Here is an 18,956-nt window from a genome sequence, read left to right as displayed (position 1 = left end):
TTTATTTAAGGGGGATTTATTAGGCCTTCCTATGGCACAGTGTACATCAACATGTATGATACACAAGGTTCTCCACATTTTTTCTCACAGAGACAACCTTGGTTGAGTCACCTCAAGCTTGAGGTGTAATAAGACAACAGATACCAAGAAGCACATTTTAAATTATGTTTCAAAATGACATTTACAATATGTGGTCAGTGTGTGTAGTCTGTCAACAACATCAACAGTAAAATAAAGCCAGTAATACAGTAAAAACACCTGAGCACCACAGTTTGGTGCTGTTCTATGTTCCTTAAACCAGAAAAGTTAAAATTACCAAAAATGTGTGAACATGGTTTAATGCTGGCAAAAGTTAACATGTTAATGTTGTGCCCAAATTATAGCATATACATATGGCTCTTTAATTTATCAGACTGTCCTACTGAGTATTCCCAAACCAGCCATCACTGTAAAAAGATACATTTGGATGACTAGTTTAAGCTAAAGCTGAGCTACAATTGTCACTGTCCTCTTCAAAACTTTAGTTAACAAAGCAGACTTTCTGTCTGTAGGGCCCCAGAGTACACATGGTTTATATGAACAGGCAATGATGCAAAACAGTCACCTAATGTTCATGTACAGAGCAAAACAAAAGTTTAACACAGCTTTAACAAAACGTATCTCCAATGAAAAAAAAATCTATAAAGTAACATAAAGGGTTTTGCATTCACAGTTGGATTTTCCCAAGTTGCGGGGGTGACACAAGCACTCTACAAGTGCAAGTGCGAGTACATGAGGAGGAGTTTCAAAAAAGTGCTTTGTTCATAAACAAGTGACTGGCTATGTTACAGAAAATTTACAATGTTTACAGAAATGATATGAAATCAACAATAAAAATACAAAAAAGAAAAATTTACAAACATGATTGTAATTTCCTTGACTTGCTGAGATCTTGCAAAAAGGACACCTTGCATGACAGTATTTGCAGTTTTTGACATTTAGACTTTATCTAATTTCTTCATTATAAGCGCATCCTTTCAATACACTTAACTGGTTTTCTGTAGCATGAAAATATATAGATTTATAATTTTTTTTTATAAAAGATAAAGTAAAAAAAGCAGCATTTTTTTTTAAATCTAACTCAGAGCAAATATTCATGTGGGAACTTTGGTAAACAAAACATATTGCTGAGGCATTTGTATGTACAGCATATGCAGAATTTTTTCACATATTACAGCAAATCTATATTGAGACAGCCTAATAGGTTATGGGAGCCATACATTTATTTACTGTGCATGGGCCACAGCACCCCCATCACAGGTAGAAACTGCATATGTACCATAAGCTGCCAGCTGGATACTTCAGTTTTATTCAAATTGATATACATGATCTGTATTGCACACAGCCACGGGTGTCCTCTATTCCACAGAGGATCTATGCATACTGTAGTGTCATTGTCATCTTTAACAACAGTATTATATTTTTTGCTGCACAAAGGTTTCAAGCTTTATGATAATTCGTGCGGTACATTCCATCACTCTCATTGCCACCTCAGACGTGTATCTGTCATTGGGAATCTGTGGAAATGGCAGGAGATCAGGATAACGAGTTCTCAGGCTGTCCACACCATATCCTTCCAGAATCTGAACGTCATTGGCAAGGCCTGTTAACTGGGAGCTGTACTCCTCAACTTTCTGAGCCAGGGCAGTTGGTTTCACATCTTTGTCTGACTTTCCTCGGACTGCGTAGTCAGCAGCTATCAGTGCAAGCTTTGTGGCCAGGTAGCATTTGAAACAAACCCACTCATTGGCATTTTTATGAAGATCATTCCGAGCAGCAGAGTAATTTGCTCTTGCTTGTCTCAGCCACCTGCGGGCTTCCACGGGGTTTCCAACTGTCTTAAAAGTTGGTGGCACAAAAAAACGGTGAGAGCTTGACGAACCTGCATAGCTTGAACGTTGTTCCCTGAACTGGTGCCTTTCTGACTTGTGATTTGTCGCTTCTTGGTTCCATGATGAATAAAACCTTTGAAAAGAGAACTTCTCTGACTGGAAGCGGGATGATGATGTGGAGTAGGATCTCCTAGAAGCTCTGTCTGTATTTTGCTGATCAGCCAAAGATTGTTTCTCCATCCTGTTGATCTCGTTCTGTAAGTGCTTAAAGACTTCTGTGGCGATGTCCAGATTCTCTGCATTTTTGTCTGGATGCCACTTGAGATACAATCGGCGGATTATCTTTTTTCTCTCTGTCTCAGGAAGCTTCCAAGCTTGTTCAACTACTAAGGTCACTTCTTTAAGAATCTCAGGCAATGCATTAAGCTTGATCTTTTTTGGAGACTGTTTTTGAGAGGGGGGTCTGAGGTTTTCCTTTCCAGCAAAAAGAGGAGGCACCATTCTCAGACCAGAGGAACAACTGTTTGGGCTTGTGGGAGTTGATGGGGCACTGGTGTCTCGCACATGGGTACCTTCATCTTGTCTTGAGAATTTGTACAAGTCAAGCGAACTGACTATTTTGTACTCACTGTAACCAATATCAATCTGGAAGCATTTTCCAAGAAAATTAGTGTTTTCCTCCTCTTCTCTTTCAACTTCTTGAACAATGATGGCATATGTATAGGTAGGCTGGTAGGACCCATACATGTCTCCACCCTCAGAGTCTACGAGGTAACCGACATATTCTCCTGGATAAAATACATTCATGGGATCCATTAGGAGTGTGTGATGTATCTCAGCTGGTATGGGGGTTCCAGGAAGGGGTAGTTCAAGTTGTGAAGGCTCTGTTGAGTCATACTTAACCCCAAGGTTGTCCAGCTTCTCTGTGATTCTGTAGATGTCATTACAGCCTAGCATAGCAATCAGATAGGATGTGTCAGAAATCAAATTGTCTGTAGCTGATTTCAGTGTCATTGCCAGTGCTAAGAGAAAATTAATGTCTTTGCTGTCTGAATGCTGGATGTAGAGGTGAATCACAGCTGTTCCATACCTCTTGAGGAAGGCAAGTGTTTCGCTGCGGCTGTGTGGGATGGGGCTACATCCTTTCACTCTTAGTGTTGTCTGGAGTTTCTCAAAACAAGAGACTTTCAATCCTTCACAAAGAGCTTTGCAGAGACGTATGGCTTTTTCTTCATTCACCAGGTATGCATTGTCATTCTCATGTTTCATTATTCTGATTAGTCCTGTAATAAACTGCTCTGAAGACAGCAACAGCTGAAGGCGACCTTGCAGTGAGCAAAGAGCTCCAAACTGGCACATTTTTGGAGAATCCTCATCCAGTTGCTCTTCAAGAATACTACTCAACAGTCTAGGCCTTAGTTTCTGTGGAAGTAGCATGATTAGCTTTGTGTGGAAGGCATGATCTTTGCCCAGATAGCACTGGCTCATGTCCACAAGCATCTGAACTCCAACATTACCCTGAATTCTGCTCTTGTAATGTGGAGCATCATCAAACACCAAGCTACTGGATTTTGCTAATCTACCATCATGACTTGGCAGATAAAATGTCAAATCTCTGAGAGTCTCAAGGTCTTTGCGGATTTCCACTGGATCATTATGGAGAGACTTGAACAATCCTGAAACAACCCTTTTCACAGTTCTCATTTCATTGGGGTCAAGCTGCTTGCCCTCTGAACTTCTGTATATTCGCCACAGCACTTCAACATACTGTTTGGTTGACACAATGTCCTCTGTGCCAAGAAGTTTGAACAGCTGATGAAAGGTACCAAGTTCTAGAGGTAATTTGTACAAGTAGGGTTTAAAGTCTGATTCATTGTCCAAATTAATGACAACCTCTTCAGGCTTCAGCAATTTCCAGCCATCTTCAACCATGACAAAAGCCACTCCACGGAGCTGGTAGCGGAAATCTCTTTTATCTGCATTGAGGAACTCGTAGGTGGACCTTAAAACTTTGTTCCTGGTTTTCACCATTTCATCATCTGGATTTGATATGTTGCAGACGTTCTTGCAGTTGCTTATGACTTTCTCCAACAGTGGGTCCAAGTTGACGCCTAACATGTTCAGAACTTGGTCAAGTTGTTCCTGTCCAGTGAGGGTGCTCCCCTCCTGGTCCTTTATGCTTGATGGTGTAGCTTTCTCAGGTAGAATTGGGCAAGATGTCCAAAGCAAGTGAATGATGTCTGTTTGTTTGAATTTTGGATTTACCTGAGATCCACTGAAGCGAATCAGAGGAAGTGTGCCACTCATCTCTTGAAACTGTGAATGAAGCTTGATGAGTTCTTTGGGGGCTCTCTCAGGACACAAGAATGGAATCATTGAGAGCTCTTTGAGAAAAGTACCCTGGAACAGGTCCATCCTCTCTTTGAAAATGTGGTTTAAGAGAACATCAACAATGGTTTGCACTTTTTCTTTGGTCCAGCTCTCTGTTTGGGATTTGATGCTGACTTCCTTTGCAAACTGAAGAACTTGCTGTTGTGACACTTCATGCTTGAGGCCAATATTTCTAAGAAAGGTTATCCATGAGGTCAGCAACAATGTCCCATTCTTGGGTTTTGACACTTGCTCGATTTTCTTAAAAAACTCACTTGGTATGAATGACTTTGCAGGTAGCATAACTTCAAACACCTTCACTGTCTCATCATAGAAAAACTTGGCTGGCCTGAGTCGGTTTGAGTAGTCATAGATGAACAACATTCCCTCCAATTTCTCATAGAGCTGGTCCCTCATCTCACATGGTTCTTCCATTGATGAAAGTCTTTCCTTCAAATAGACAATGTGTTCAACCTTTGCATCATAGGACAGACTCTCAAACTTTGGCAGGAGATGTTGAAGGTAGATTTCTAAGTCATCAATTGGCATGCAGCCAAGGAAAGTGTACAGCTCTTTCAGCTGTGGATTATCAGCAAGAAAGGCAAAGGAGGCTGTGTGAGCCCATTTGTCGATGTCTGCAGTGGGAATATTTTTTGCAAGGACATAGTTTGCCCCATAGTTTGCAATGCTGATGTATCTCCCACTAACTGATTTAAAGCATGGGAGGAGTTTTAGGCTTTGTGCATCCTGTTGTGTGAGGTTAGCTAGGTTGCAGTTGAAATACAACAGAAGAGCCTCAAAGTCCTTGTCAGTCAGGTTTGCTGCTTTGAATGCAGATGTTTGAATCATGTACTCTACAGCTTTCAGAACACTTGATGGATTTTCAATGTTTGCTGTGTGTTGTGCCAGAAAAGGCAAGATAGGATTCTCTTTGACACAGATTTTGTTCACTGCAAGCTGAATGCACCCTGCTTTCATTAGAGTATGAAAGACTTTGTCATTTTGGCCATGTGGAAATATGGCTATGTTTATCAAACTCAGAGGTAAAAGCACATCATGCTCAGGGACAACTATCTTTTCTCGTGCCATGAATTTGATTCCAGGTAGCAAAGCCCAGTCTTTCAGAATGTCAAGCACTGTGTCGAAATTGGGTTTGATGTCCACCTGATCCTCCTTAATGGCGATATTCTCACCGATGAAGTTCCACACATTCTTCAGCCAAGATTCACTTGCAAAGGTGTCTCTCCACTTAACAGGAATCCTAGTTCGATACTCTCTTGGAAGAACAGACCCCAGTAGCTCACCAAAGCAACTAATGTCAAAGATCTTCGCAACTCCTTCCTTTAAAAGGATGTTGCTGTACTTGATGTACAATGTATTCATGAACATTTCTTTCCTTGATGAGACTAGTTCATGGTGTGGTGTCAGGAACTTTGGTCTCTTGGAATCAAACACCTGGAGCATGTTGTCCATTGTTATCAACAGAGGCAAACCATCAATTCTGACTTCATCCCCTTCTACATCTTTGAAGCAGTAGTCAACTAGAAGCTTCAAGTTATGAACTAGCTTGTAGTTTGACTGTTGGAGGCGGCAGGGGAGTTTTCCAACATGGCAAGATGTGTCTGGTGATGAGAAAGTGTGAATGAAGTTGCGGACATCCTCTGGTGTCACATAATTGACTGGTATCCCTGCATCTTCCAAACAGAAGTAAAGATTTGCCGTCTCATCACAGCTGTGAATCAGGTTGAAACCAATGTCCATAAGTAAGGTTTTCAACCTGTAGACATTTTCAGCCACAGACTTCCTTGAGGTGATGTTGTACTCTGTGTTTTTCAAGTGCTGAAGTTCATCTTGTAGCAGGTTATCAAAAAAGGCTCTGCCTTTGTTTGCAGTGGATGTATTCACCCATGAAATGTAGATGACAGAGTGCATGTCAGAGTTGTCACTGTGTGCTGCTCTGACTACAGGAAGCAGGCGCTTCAGATCAGCATGGATACAGTTGTACACTGCTTTAACCAGGCAGTACCAATCTGGCTGTATATCAAGTCTGTTGACTGGGAAGAAGAACAGATATTTCCGCAATGTATCTTTAACAACATGAAGCGGTGTTCCTTGTAGTACAGTCATGGTGGGATCGGGACCTGGGAAGTATCGACGCTTAAGCTGTATCAGCAGTTCCACACAAGCAGGGGCTATTAGTGATGTCATCAAGTTGTTATTCCAATCACTCCTTACCCCCACTCCATTGTCATCTCTCCATAGATTTCTTCTAGCAGAGTCTAGTGCAAAATGCCCATTGACATGAAAAGGTAAGCCAGTTTCTAGTGAAAGGGGCAAAAAGCAGAAGGCTCTGTGGGGCTTTTTGTAATTGTGGCTTACACATGCAGCTACCCCTCCACGTGGAAACAGAGTTATGTCTTCATTTTTGTGAGCTGAGATCACACCTTTTGAGACTTTTTCAATGTTAGGGAAGCCAGATCGGTTGCAGATCATCCATGTGGTTAAATTACCATCAGTGTCCTCTATGTCCATGGTGTAGGTTATCTGTTGGACTGGGATTGCAGTGAGCTGCTTCTTTTTGGTCACACTATCAATGACTGAGGCATGAAACTGTTTGCGTTTTAGCCGATCACCATCTGTTATTTTGGCTGTCACAGAATAGAGCACTTTAAGTTCTCCAGATGCATGATCAATTTCACAGATTGATATTTTCTCCATGTGGTTGAGGAACATCAGAAGCTCTGCACCATCGGTTTTTAGCTTATCCAAAAGGTTTTGCACCATTCTGTCTGATGCAGGGACAGAACTGATCTCTGATGTCTTTGCCATCTCTGTAGAGCGGATGGGGAATCTGAACATTGTGCTGCGCTCTAACTTAAAATGAGCTCCTAAGTAAAGATTTAGAACATCTGAAAACTGTGATCTGAAGTCAGAATCCAAGTCTCTAAACATTCTTCCAGGACTCACAGATGTTGCCCCAGGTGCATACTGTGCATGTGGATCAAAGATGCACAGAATGTCATTGTTTGAGATGAAGGACGGACAATCAGTGATGTGATAGACAGAGTTGAATCCTATGCCATACTGACCAGTTTTGCCTGGATTGGCTTCTTTTGTTCCCCTTCCAAGGTTCTGTATACCTCTGATATCATCTTCTGTGAAAGGCTGGTTGTTGTATACACAGAGGGCAGGGCCTTGCATTGGGATCCATTTATCATCAAATATCCTGTCCGTAGGGTGTGTCCTTGAATCAAAAACAAAGTAAATTTCAGTGGCTTTGGCATCATCTGCATTTTGAAGAAGCTCTTTAAGCATTTCCTTCTCTGATGGATAAGCATTGAGAATGCTTTTAATTCTGCTTGTGAGTTTTTCCTTCTGTCCAAACTCACTCCCAAGTGGAGTGAAGCAGACATTAGAAGCATACCTCTCCAAGGCTTTGTGACGTTTTGGGACTGCTCCTAATTTTACAGCAACCTCTCTTGGAATATCCCCGTGACAGTATTTCACAGAAGAGTCTCTGACTTTGATCCAAGGGCAGTCATTGTAGCATAATGATTTTGATGGCTGCAGTGTCAGATTGGAGTCAGGTAACAGAATCCCACCATAATTTGCTTGGCAGTATTCTTGGTTCTTGTCTCGTATCAAACTCCAAATTCCTTCACTAATAATTCTGCGACACAACTGGAAGTTCTCTTCAGTAAGTGCCCTTCGCCCACATTCTTGCTTCACAGTTTCAAGAACTGCTGAGAAATCCTCAACTGTGAAATTGGGCTGTACCCCAACATTTTCAAAGAGCTCACGACAGCTGTTTCTGTATTTGTTAGGGAGCTGATAAAGATGTGGAGCTGCATCAAAATTCAGGTGGAATGCAACTTTGGAGGGATTGACATATGTATTCTCCACCAAGATGGAACTGAATGCTTTCAGTTCCTCAGTTATTTCTCCTTTTGCATTCTCATCTTGTAGCATTTCTTCATGAAGAAACTTGTAACAGGCATTTGTTATGTTTTCTTGATACAGCGTGACACCATCGAATGATTGAGACAGTTTCTTGAGTTGACTGATAACCAGTCCAACTGAGGGCTTCCTTATTAGACCAAGACAGTCTTTCACAGCCAGTGACATTGCACCACAACCTTTGAAAGATGGCGAATTTTCATTCAGGATTGGCTTCATCAGACACACTGTGTCCTGATGTTCAGTTGTGAAGACTTCTCTAGCAGAGAACATTGTTGTTGGGGAAAAGTTGTTTCCATGCCATGGCAGTGAGAAGCCTGCAGGTCTTGTCAGAAATGGAAGGAACTTGATGTCCTGTAGCTTTTCTAACAGCTCAGTTGCTCCTGAATCTCTCATCTTCAGTTTCTCATCGATGAGACTGATAAGTATACTGCTACGAAAGCATGCAGCTGTGTGATCATTTTCATTAAGACCAATAACAGATTCAGCACGTTCAATCAGATCCCCCCATGACAGATCATCTTTAACCATGCCTAGTTGCACCAGCTTCACTAAACACACAGGGTTTAGGTAGTCTTTCGAAGTCCCTTCAGGAAATCTTCCATCATCAGTGTTGTAGAGTTTTGCAACTCTTCCCTCTGGGTGAATTAGTCTGGAAGGTAAAACCAGTTCCTTATTGGGGCCAGAGCATGGGATGCAAGGAGTAACCCTCAGGATTGATGCAAAATCTTCAAGTTTTTCATTCAAGACATAATGCATCAGTGGATCTCGAAGCTCTTTGTCGATTTCCTGGATGTGAGGGAAAAACACATCTGAAAAGAACTGCTTCTCTGTCACAGTGTTTTCCATCAACTTCCCTTTACATCCAGCATCATCAAATCCCTCCTTCACCCAGTCAGGTAGTTCAACAGCACATAGGTTTTGTGAACCACTCTTCTTGAGGTATTTCAAGAATATCTTGAAGGCAGCAGGACCAATGTCTGGCCTACAGAGTAAGGCATCATCAAGAAATCTTACATATTTGATTGACACCCAGGTTTTGCCATCTGAGAAGACCTTTGCATGGTCACTGTCACCTCCTTTGGCTATTTCTTGGTAGACACCCTGGCTGATCAGTGTGAAGTCATCATGCACCTGACTTGGATCTGGCCATGCTGCATAATAGCTGTAGTTGAGCAGTTCTCCACTTTCAGCCATTGAACGTAGCATTGTGAGTGCTGCTAAATAGGCCTGAACAATGACATGTCTCATGAACACAGAATTCCACTGTCCTTTGGTGTCAGTCTTCCATATCTCTTTGCGGTTGGATGTCACAGCAAAACAGCCATTAATATGGACTGGTAGGCCTGTTTTGATTCTGAGAGGTAAGTAACAAAACACCTCTCCAATTGGTGTGACATTTATCTTCACTGTCCATTTGCGATTCTCCTCCTCTGAGAGCAGAATAGCCACTCCTCCACAAGGCACTAGTCCAAGTCTTTTTCCACTATCACTGAGGGAAAACTTGAGTGCTTCAGTTACATCCATGCATGAGCAAATGAGCCAGTTGGTGACCTCAACTGCCTTCTGGGGCATTTCATCTGTGAGTCTTCTTGTCTGCACACCTTTGGCAGCCATCTCAAAGTACTGGTTAGGGTCTTCCTCTGAACCTCTGAATAGTGGTGAGTGGAGATCGACAATGCGCTTGAACACATTATGAAACTCCTCCACCAAAACACGTATGATGCAGCCAGACTTGGGAACATCAGCAGGTACCCTGTTGGTGCTTGCTACTTTCTTCATAACCTTTGCTGCAGATTTTAAGATACTCAGAGGTCCATATGAGGCTTTGGATGACCACACACTTTTGTTGATGGTGACGACGTCTTGTGCCCCCGCTGGATTTGGTTCCTCGTACTTCAGGTATTTTAAGACCATACTTCCAACATGCTGAGTAAACAAAATGAACCGATGGCCACAGATGCTGAACTCATCAACCAGGGAATAGATGTCCGTGGTGTTGTAGTACAGACTGCTGATTTCACTTAGGGAGGCTTCCTGCTCTGTTCTGAATGGGAGTCTAAACAGCGTACCATTGTATTTGTATGGGGAGTCCTGAGCTAGAGGAAGTTGGCAATTGAAGACATTAATGAAGGGTTTGAACTGGTTGGGGAATTTTCTCAGTCTTTTCTGTTGTTTGCTCCAGTTGATTTTGATCCCTGGGTTAGACTTGTCTCTTATGTGCTTGCTGATGTGATTGATGTTTGGATCAAACATGATCATGAACTCCCTGCTCATGATGATGGGGATATCAGTGACGTGATAAACTGAGTTGAAGCCCAAGCCAAACTTTCCGACTTTGTCTGCCTCACATCTCTTCACTGATCCACCCAACCTTGTGATGTTCAGAAAGTCTGTGTCTGAGAACACAGCGTTGTTGAAAGACCACAAGGAGGGCCCATGACAAACAACCATGCCAGGGTCGAGGAGATTCTCTCGAATGTCAGCGTTTTTTCTCATGTCAATGAGGAAACTGCACTCTGTTGCACTTGCATCATCTGCATTCTGAAGGAGTTCTTTAAAAATGTCTGCCACAGATGGATATTCCTCCAAGATGTTCTTTATTCTCACGGTTAAAGGTTCTCGCTGGCCTGACTGTTCAAAGCCAAGGTTCTCTGGGTTTATCAACCTTGTACTCAAACATGGCACCTTCAGCCACTCTGCGGTTTTCATGGGGATGTCATCATGGACTAATATAATGGGCTCTGATGCATCTTCAAGCAAGTCATTCAAATCGTCAACCTTGATGTCACAGTAGGTGCATTCATGAATGGGCTTCATTGCTAATTTGCTTGGGTCCTTGTAACAAAGTATTGGAACATGCATGTTAGTATCTACAGTTATCTGACTGTTGTACAGCCATCTCAGGATGTTAATCAAAAGCAGGATGTCATGTTTGCTTTCCTCTTTGGTCATCTCTTCTTCACATCTTTGTCGGATGGTGCTGATGACTTCAAAAACATGGCTTGGGACAACCTCTTCAACTGAACCACAAAACTTGAAGAGCTTATGAAACTTCCTAATTGTCTTTGGCAAGGAGTACAGGTAAGGCTGCAGGTCAAGATCAGGGAGGGGCTTTAGGACTGTCTGTCCAGGTGATGAGAATGTCTTCCCTGTCCACACCCAATCAAAAGGCAGTGATTTCATTGCTTCTCTAGCGTCCTCAAGATGAGCCTGCATGAAACCGTAAATCTCAAACAATATCTGCTGGAATTGATACCAGTCCTCTGTGGTAAATGCTTGAGATTTATGCCAGTCATTCACTGCTTTCAGGTGCTGCAATACTTGATCCACCTGTGGCTCTACAGTTATTTTCAGTGCCTTCTTCATACCTGCAGATGTGTGTTCAACCAGAGCTACTGCAGATCCCACAAGCACTGCATGGGATATGTCACACATCTCAGACAAAGAGCAAATATTTAGAGTATCTCCAACCCAAGCAAGGGATTTAGGGTAAGTTAGAGGTCTTTCTTTGCAGACAGGTACCCATTTCAGCTTTAACAATGATGTCTGGGCATCAGCTGACTTTACCAGCTTGGTTTGTCTGTTAAGTATTTGCAGGAGTGTTTTTGCCTTTTTGATTATTAAGTCCCACTCAGGTTCCTTGCTGCTTTGTAACTCCTCTATTTTCTTTGCCACTTTGAGTGCATCTTTTTCACTTAGCTGTACTTCATTTCTTAGTCCCAGTTGTCTGAGTGAGTGAAGAATATCAGGGGAAGATGTGAATGTACTTGTGGGAAACCTGGTTTTCTCTTCCATGTAGAAGAGATTCTGTAGAATTTCCAGCTCAGGATCAAAAAGATCAGAGGCTTTGACTGACTTTCCACAAGGCAGCTGAATAAATTTAAGAGCAGAAAGCCATCCAATCACAGATGAATTTTCATTTTTCAGAAATGCCAGATGTTTAAGTGCCCAAAGCATGATTTGGGCCATCTCATCAGTTGAGTAGAACCCCCTCTCAATATCCTGAATGATCACCTTCAAACATTCTGTCGTTTTCATTTGTTCTACATTTAGCATCTTGATGAGGCGAATTGATTCCTCGTCACAGCAGCCCACAAGATTTATAGATAATTTCACATTTGGTGGATACTTAGCTCTATGATGTAAAGCTCTAGCTCCTCTGAGTGATGTAAATGCTGAGGTGCCTTCAGAGCAGGTCCCCACTTTCTCAAAGATGGACAGCTCAAGTAAGGTATGCTTTTCTCTCTCTGTAATGTCAGACAGACCTGCAAGAAAATTTCTGAGCTCAATCTTCTCTTTGACTGAGAAAGACGAGACTTGGCTGGACAGTCGTTGTGTCGACAATCTATCCATAATTTGCAGAAGCATACCAGGAGAGGAGGGATGGATGTAATTCTTTAGTAGAGGGTGCTGCAAACATGAATCCATCTTTTTTATCACTACCCCTCCAAGCTTTTCAATGATGTCAACAAGGTTTTCAGAAAGCGGTGCCTCTTCCTCATCCACTAGAATTATGGGGGAAGGGGTTTTGAGACGCAGAAGCTTAACTATGTCCATGCTTTCCTCAAGTGGCACAAGTGGGATCAAAGGCATGTCTTCAAAGGTACTTAGGTCATCAGCAAAATGTATGTAGAGATGCTTCCAAATCGTCTTCAGCCATGAAACTGTAGGATGCTTCAACTCTCCGTTTCCAGGTTCCCACTGGACAATGAAGTCTCTGGTTGGCCAGGCTGTAGATAGGATATCCTTGATGAGTCGAGCTGATCGTTCAGGATTCAGCACTTGTATCTGAGTACAGGGTCTTCCTGTTCAAATAACAGAGAAAAACTTAATTAGCCTGTCATTATTATAAAAATGCTAAAGGTTAACTATCAGAACAAAGTTAGGTTAGTTCTTGCTATTGGAAGATGCAGTAGTCTGAAGATGAAAGCTGTTATTTTCTCACACTCAGACACAATTCTCTTTCACTCACTGAGGTATGACAAAGCCCTACAGGCTTCACTGTCAGTTCTCTTTTTCAGATATCAACATAAAACCATAAAACCATTCTACAAATGCTCAAACTCTAACAATCAACTAAATACAATTTCTAAATAAATTAGGGAACAATGCTATACAAACAGATTCATCTTTATTCATTCTTGTCAAAAACCAAAACCCAAAAACAAAAACCCTGTTAAATTATAAATAATCAGTATATGCACACTTAATATTTAAGACTTGCAACCATGATGCAACAATATTGCAGCATCGCTGATGTAAACGATGCAATCACACTCGGACAAGCCATGTTTTGAACACACACACACACACACACACACACACACACACACACACACACACACACACACACACACAGTTTATTATATTTATACTAAAATCCTGTCAATCCTTAACACATTCTTATCATTTCAGTGTGACAGAAACCATTTTGGAAACAGACTAGTGACTATTAGCCCAAAACACTGCAAGCCACAAAGTACACTGTGAAACACTGCAGGAACCCTGTATAAAATTAGTTGAAACACTGATTAAGTTAATGTGTTTTATTTACAAGGCATAAACTACATGTGTGAGTTGTTAATTTTTCTTATTCATTTTGCTCATCTCCATGACAGTTTGCTAACTGTAGTTACCATGGTGCTCACTTACAGTCATGCGTTAGTTTATGTTAATAGCGAAAGGGTACACACGCTTTGAAATACCTACCTGAGCAGCCCCATAGATACTGTTGCACTGTAATTCAAGTGACAATTTTTTAGAGGTCTGGGATGAATGTTACTCTATTCCTCTCTTTTATTTGAATTAAAAAAAAACTTTCATACATGAAAAAAATAACCTTAAAGGGATAGTTCACCCAAACATGAAAACTCAGTCATTGCCTACTCACTCACGCTGATTGAGGGTTTATTTTGTCAGTCTGCAAAACACTGTTGGAGGTTCACAGGAAAACAGTGTTATAGAATCTCCCAACCAATTGAATGAATGGTGACCAGTTTTCAAATGTAAAAAACAATTGGAGAAAAGACATAAAATGCCTCCACACTGTTCATCTGGTATAATCCAAGTCTTCTAAAGTCTCAACATGCTGTTTACACACCGCCACAACACACACCCAGTTCAGACAGTGTGCAAGGATCTACAGTGAAGATTCTGGCTAAAAACATGGTGTAAATGACAATTTTTTAAGTCAACTTGGCATTGGGTTTGTAGGAGACATGGATTACACCAGATGAGCAGTATAGAGGTATTTTCTGTTTTTTGTTTTTTACATTTGAAAACTGGTCACTATTCACTTCCATTGTTTGGGAACAGTTTTCCTGTGAAACTCCAGCAGTGTTTTGTGGACTAAAAAACTAAACCTGACCTTCAATCAGCATGAGGGTGAGTACATAATGACTCATTTTCATTTTTGGGAGAACTATCCCTTTAATGGTAGCTGTGTTTCACTGAAATCCGAGCATTAGCATATAATGACGAATTGTTTCTGCCTGTCTCATCTGAATGCACAGTTTGGAAAAAATGTCATTGTGAAGAGTAAGTTAAAGGATCTGAGTAACTCCAAACTGGTACTCTAACATCATCCACAGGGTTGGAGCCAGAGTGGGCAGTAGAGTAAAGATTTATAACAGATACAGGATGCTACTGTAAGTTTACCTTCTGTAGACCTTACGTACATGACTTTGCAAAATGAGAGTTACACTGAGGTGCTACACTTTTAAAAAAACAAAAACAAATTCCAATCCACAATCCATATTTTTGTAGTGACAATAAATTGAAATATTCTGTGTCTTTCATTTTGGTTTTAGTGGAAAAATATTTTACTTAGCATATTTCGTTTGCCTGGCTCTCTGCCTTCTTGCCATAATTGTGGTTGAGTATGGCAGTCAATGCACTCAGGATCTGATCTTGTGGATCGAGTGGAATGTGTGGCACAAAAACAACTCTTCCATGAATCAGCATGCTTAGTCTCTCTTTCACTTTCTGTCCTCCTAAATTATCTATCAGCTGCACCAGATTTAATGCCCTGCTGGCACTGCCGGAGAGTATGGTGAGCCAGCATTTCTACAACATGGCTTCAATCACACAATACATCGCAGTGACAGTGAGTTTTTTTTTTTTTTGGTCTGTTTCAGTTTTAGATACATTTCATAGTTTTCATACTTTAATATTAATCAAGATAGATATTGTTAGGATTACATATAAACTGGTCAAAATATTTTACAATATGAAAGTCTTCTAGTCACTGTTTAGTGCCAAGGATATTTACATATGTAGGTATTTATGTGGAAGAGATTACATGTATATTACTGCAAATATGTTACATTACCTCTGCTTTTGGCTGCTTTCTTCAAACTGTCCAGTACTGAAGGTTTAATGTCCTCCAATATGAATCGACCCTCAAGTCCGGGATACAGAGACCTTAGGACAAAGAATAAGAGAACAAAAGTGAGAAATTTTACAAATATAATTCTATGTTTACATGTGTTTTAATGTTGAATAATTTCTGTACACAGTCCAGTTCTTTTCAGTTAAAAAAAAAACATTCTGTAGTGATCCTGTTAAATTCATTTTTGAATTCCAAGATAAATTGTACATTAAGGGGAGACTAAAGGTTTCAGGTAATCTAGACAGGAATTGTTTGCATTAGACATAAGACATACATAAAACAGTTTGGTTACTCAGTGCAATGGAAATACACTATTTCACTTTATCTCTACCTTGGGTATTCTTCAGATGCAATGTAAATTGCATCCTTTTCACTGACAGAAGATGAAAACGCTGTAAATGTCTCATCTTGCAGTGGCAGGAGCTCCAGTCCAATCAGGTCACTGTAATTGCCATCACTAAGCGCAAACTCCAGCAGCAGCAGCTTCTCCTGTGAGGGACCTTTGTGTTTGTACTTTCTGATCACCTGTCGCAACAAAGATGGAGTCACCTTCTTTACTTCAGTGGACTCAGTCACGTAGGCAGCCAAGACAAAGTCCACGGCAATAGGCACCTTTGCCACCTGCATTCCTGAGCTTTGGAGGTAGTTGATCACAGTCTCTGAAATGTCATCGTCTGTGTTCAGCTCTGAGAACACAGCCTGGTCCACCTGGATCCAGCTCTCACTGAGGGAATAGATTACTTGCTCCTGCAGCAGGTCATGAAACAGCGGCTGAAGGATGGGTTTCCAGCGGGACTTGACCTGCTTAGGGTCTGGCCAGGCCCCATAGGTCCCAGCAGGGGACAATGGAAAGTCTTGGTCCTTTTTTGTCTGTACCCTTTTGATAGCCTCGGTGATGAGCATGAAGTAAGCCCTCGGGATGACAGTGATTATAAGCAGCTCATTCCACAAAGCAGCTGGATCCCTCCACTGGTCCACTTCCCGCCACTTGATACTCCTACGATTGTCTGTGAGGCCGAAGAAGCCACTGACATGAACTGGAAGCCCTGTCTCACTCTCCTCTCCAGGGGGAAGAGGAAGAAAGCAAAAAGCTCGTCCTGAGAAACCAGATGTGGCACCTTTGTCGTCTTTGTTCATCAGAGTAAGCGGCAGGGCAATACCAATGATAGGCATGAACTTCAAATCATCTGCCAGAGAGTCTAACTCAGCACACATTCCTCTGCCCCCAACTCCATTACAAACCAGCCATGTTGTCCTCTGAGTCTCTTTAGCTGTTTCGTCCTGAGTCTCTATGTTGACCTGGTAAGTGACGCATGTGATGGTAGAACTGGGAACACCGTTGCTGTAGCTGTCTATAGCCTGACCCAGTGTCTTCAGTGCATTTGGTCTTTCCAATTTGTCATCAGTATTCTCTGTTGCTGTAACCTGAAACAACATGCGTTCTGTACCATCAGACTCACGCACATGCAAGGAGATCTTCTGAACACTCTTGAGGAAGAGGAGCACTGTGTCTGCATCTGCTTTGAAAGACTCAAAGAGCTCCAAAACCTTTTCTTTGTTGTAAATGTTGCCACTGAGCTGTGAGGGTTTCAGGCGGAGTGGAAAACGGAACAATGTTCCAGGAAAGCTGCCATCCTTGATGGTTTTCTTGGAACTCCCAAACATCCCGATGTAGGGAGCAAACTGGTCAGCGAGTTCTGTGATCTCCTTAATGTCTGTCTTCAAGTTCCAGCACTGTCCAGACTCATGCACTCCAAACAGGGTCTGATGAGGGTCCAGCATGGCAATCTGGTCTCCACTGAATATACTGGGAACATCTAAACATTGAGAAGAAAAACACAAAAACTGTAAACTAAAACTTAAACATGTTGTTATTTATAAACTGTAATAAATATAGGATAGAGCTCCAGTGTTTCATTGTTATTTCAAGCAATCTGACAACCAAAAATGCCAAATACCCTACTTCCAGCTTTTCCAGTACAAGGATGAAAATAGCTGTTTTTGCATGTTTTATCATTGTAACTGTTTCTGAATAAAAAAGACATTTGAAGATGTCATCTTGGACTTTTGCAGGAACTCTTGTATCTTGAGCACAAATTTAACTGAAGAAATAAAAAGATTAATTGATAATGAAAATAATCATTAGTTGCAGCCTTACATTACTTTAAAATTAAAAATATTTTTTAAATAAGTCCTTCGCTTTTAAATATCTTATGTAATTATATATCATCAGTAGGATTTCTGAGGAGAATTTCCTCTGATTTGACTCTGATGTACACTTTAAATTACTAATTTGCAATGCATCTTAATAGAAATTTTACCTAACTGGTGTCGTAAATAATGAATAAGCACACATTCACAGAATTATACATTAAATGTTTTGGCAGGGAAATTCTTTACACAGGTTATTTGAAGTTTCTAAACACCGATTACATATGAGGAAACAAGTTGGGCTGTAAATAAGCATTTGTCAGCAGAAATTATAACTAGAATTTCAAGACAGTCTTCACCTGTAACATGGTACACAGAATTGAAGCCAATCCCAAATCGTCCAACTTTCAAAGGGTCCTCTCTCTTCCTGCTTCTTGCAATTTCCTGAATCCCATTCCAGTCTTCCACAGTGAACACAGCATCATTGTACACATACAACGCCGTACCTGCAATACAATGAGTTACAGTAAAACCCGGTCAGCATAAACAAGTTAAGACAATCTAAAAATACATCTACAGTAAAGGTACAATCTAATAGTGTATTATTTTAATAATCCCTGTGACAAATGTTATTTGTTATAGGGTTATTCTCTGTTCTTCAGAGGTCAGAGAAGGGGATCAGCTACTGAACACCTGCTTAATGGTACTTAAGCGGGGTGGATTCTTGCCAACAAAAGGGCTTGAACTTATGCCCTCCAATTAAAGAAGAAATATCACTGATCACTGGGCTATCCTGCCGTTCTTACTTGTTTACTGTAACTACCCACCTTGATGCTGAGCCATGTCAGGTGACCACAGTGACTCCACTCCATACTCTGTCTCATCGTACATGAACTTGACTTCTGTGGCTCCAGCATCCTCAGCATTTTGAATCAACTCCTTTAAAATTAAACACAACAAATACGCACATTAAAGGTATCCCGCCCTTTATTATGGTTTAAAGAAATGTGATGTGCATGATGACATCAGCTTATTTGGTGGATGCTTTTATGTAAAAAGCTTTACAGGAAAATGAGCACATTATTAGAATGGATGGCCCTGTGGGACTTCACCCATTTACCCCCACAAAGTTGTTACCATGTATGGTAATATAGCTGATGCCAGCGAAGTTAAGCCAAAACAGAACTATGCCCTTTGTTTTTGTGCAAGCTTGA

The 18,956-nt window shown here is 41.2% G+C and overlaps 1 protein-coding gene across 1 annotated transcript; it reads right to left on the bottom strand.

Moving 5' to 3' along the window:
- sacs (sacsin molecular chaperone) lies at positions 1-18,600 on the bottom strand. Its single transcript, XM_084717172.1, has 5 exons — positions 18,570-18,600; positions 18,102-18,248; positions 15,923-17,408; positions 15,532-15,623; positions 1-13,006 (listed from the first exon to the last, which is right to left on the bottom strand). The coding sequence occupies exons 1-5, from the start codon at positions 18,583-18,585 to the stop codon at positions 1,455-1,457; spliced, it is 13,293 nt and encodes a 4,430-aa protein (XP_084573298.1). The 5' UTR covers positions 18,586-18,600; the 3' UTR covers positions 1-1,454.
- Between the last annotated feature and the right edge of the window lie 356 nt (positions 18,601-18,956).

Source organism: Lutjanus erythropterus, chromosome 4 (genome assembly GCF_056507025.1).
Source record: "Lutjanus erythropterus isolate fLutEry1 chromosome 4, fLutEry1.hap2, whole genome shotgun sequence".
Lineage (NCBI taxonomy): Eukaryota > Metazoa > Chordata > Actinopteri > Lutjaniformes > Lutjanidae > Lutjanus > Lutjanus erythropterus.
The sequence above is the reverse complement of the archived record's forward strand: the minus strand, read 5'-3'. Positions and strand labels throughout refer to the sequence as shown.

Bases quoted from the DNA above. Each gene is read 5' to 3' on its own strand.
- sacs (XM_084717172.1), bottom strand. The intron at 15,624-15,922 runs GTAGAGATAAAG...CTTTGTCCTAAG, and splicing joins GCATCTGAAGAATACCCAAG to GTCTCTGTATCCCGGACTTG. The intron at 13,007-15,531 runs GTAATGTAACAT...TTATTTGAACAG, and splicing joins GAAAGCAGCCAAAAGCAGAG to GAAGACCCTGTACTCAGATA.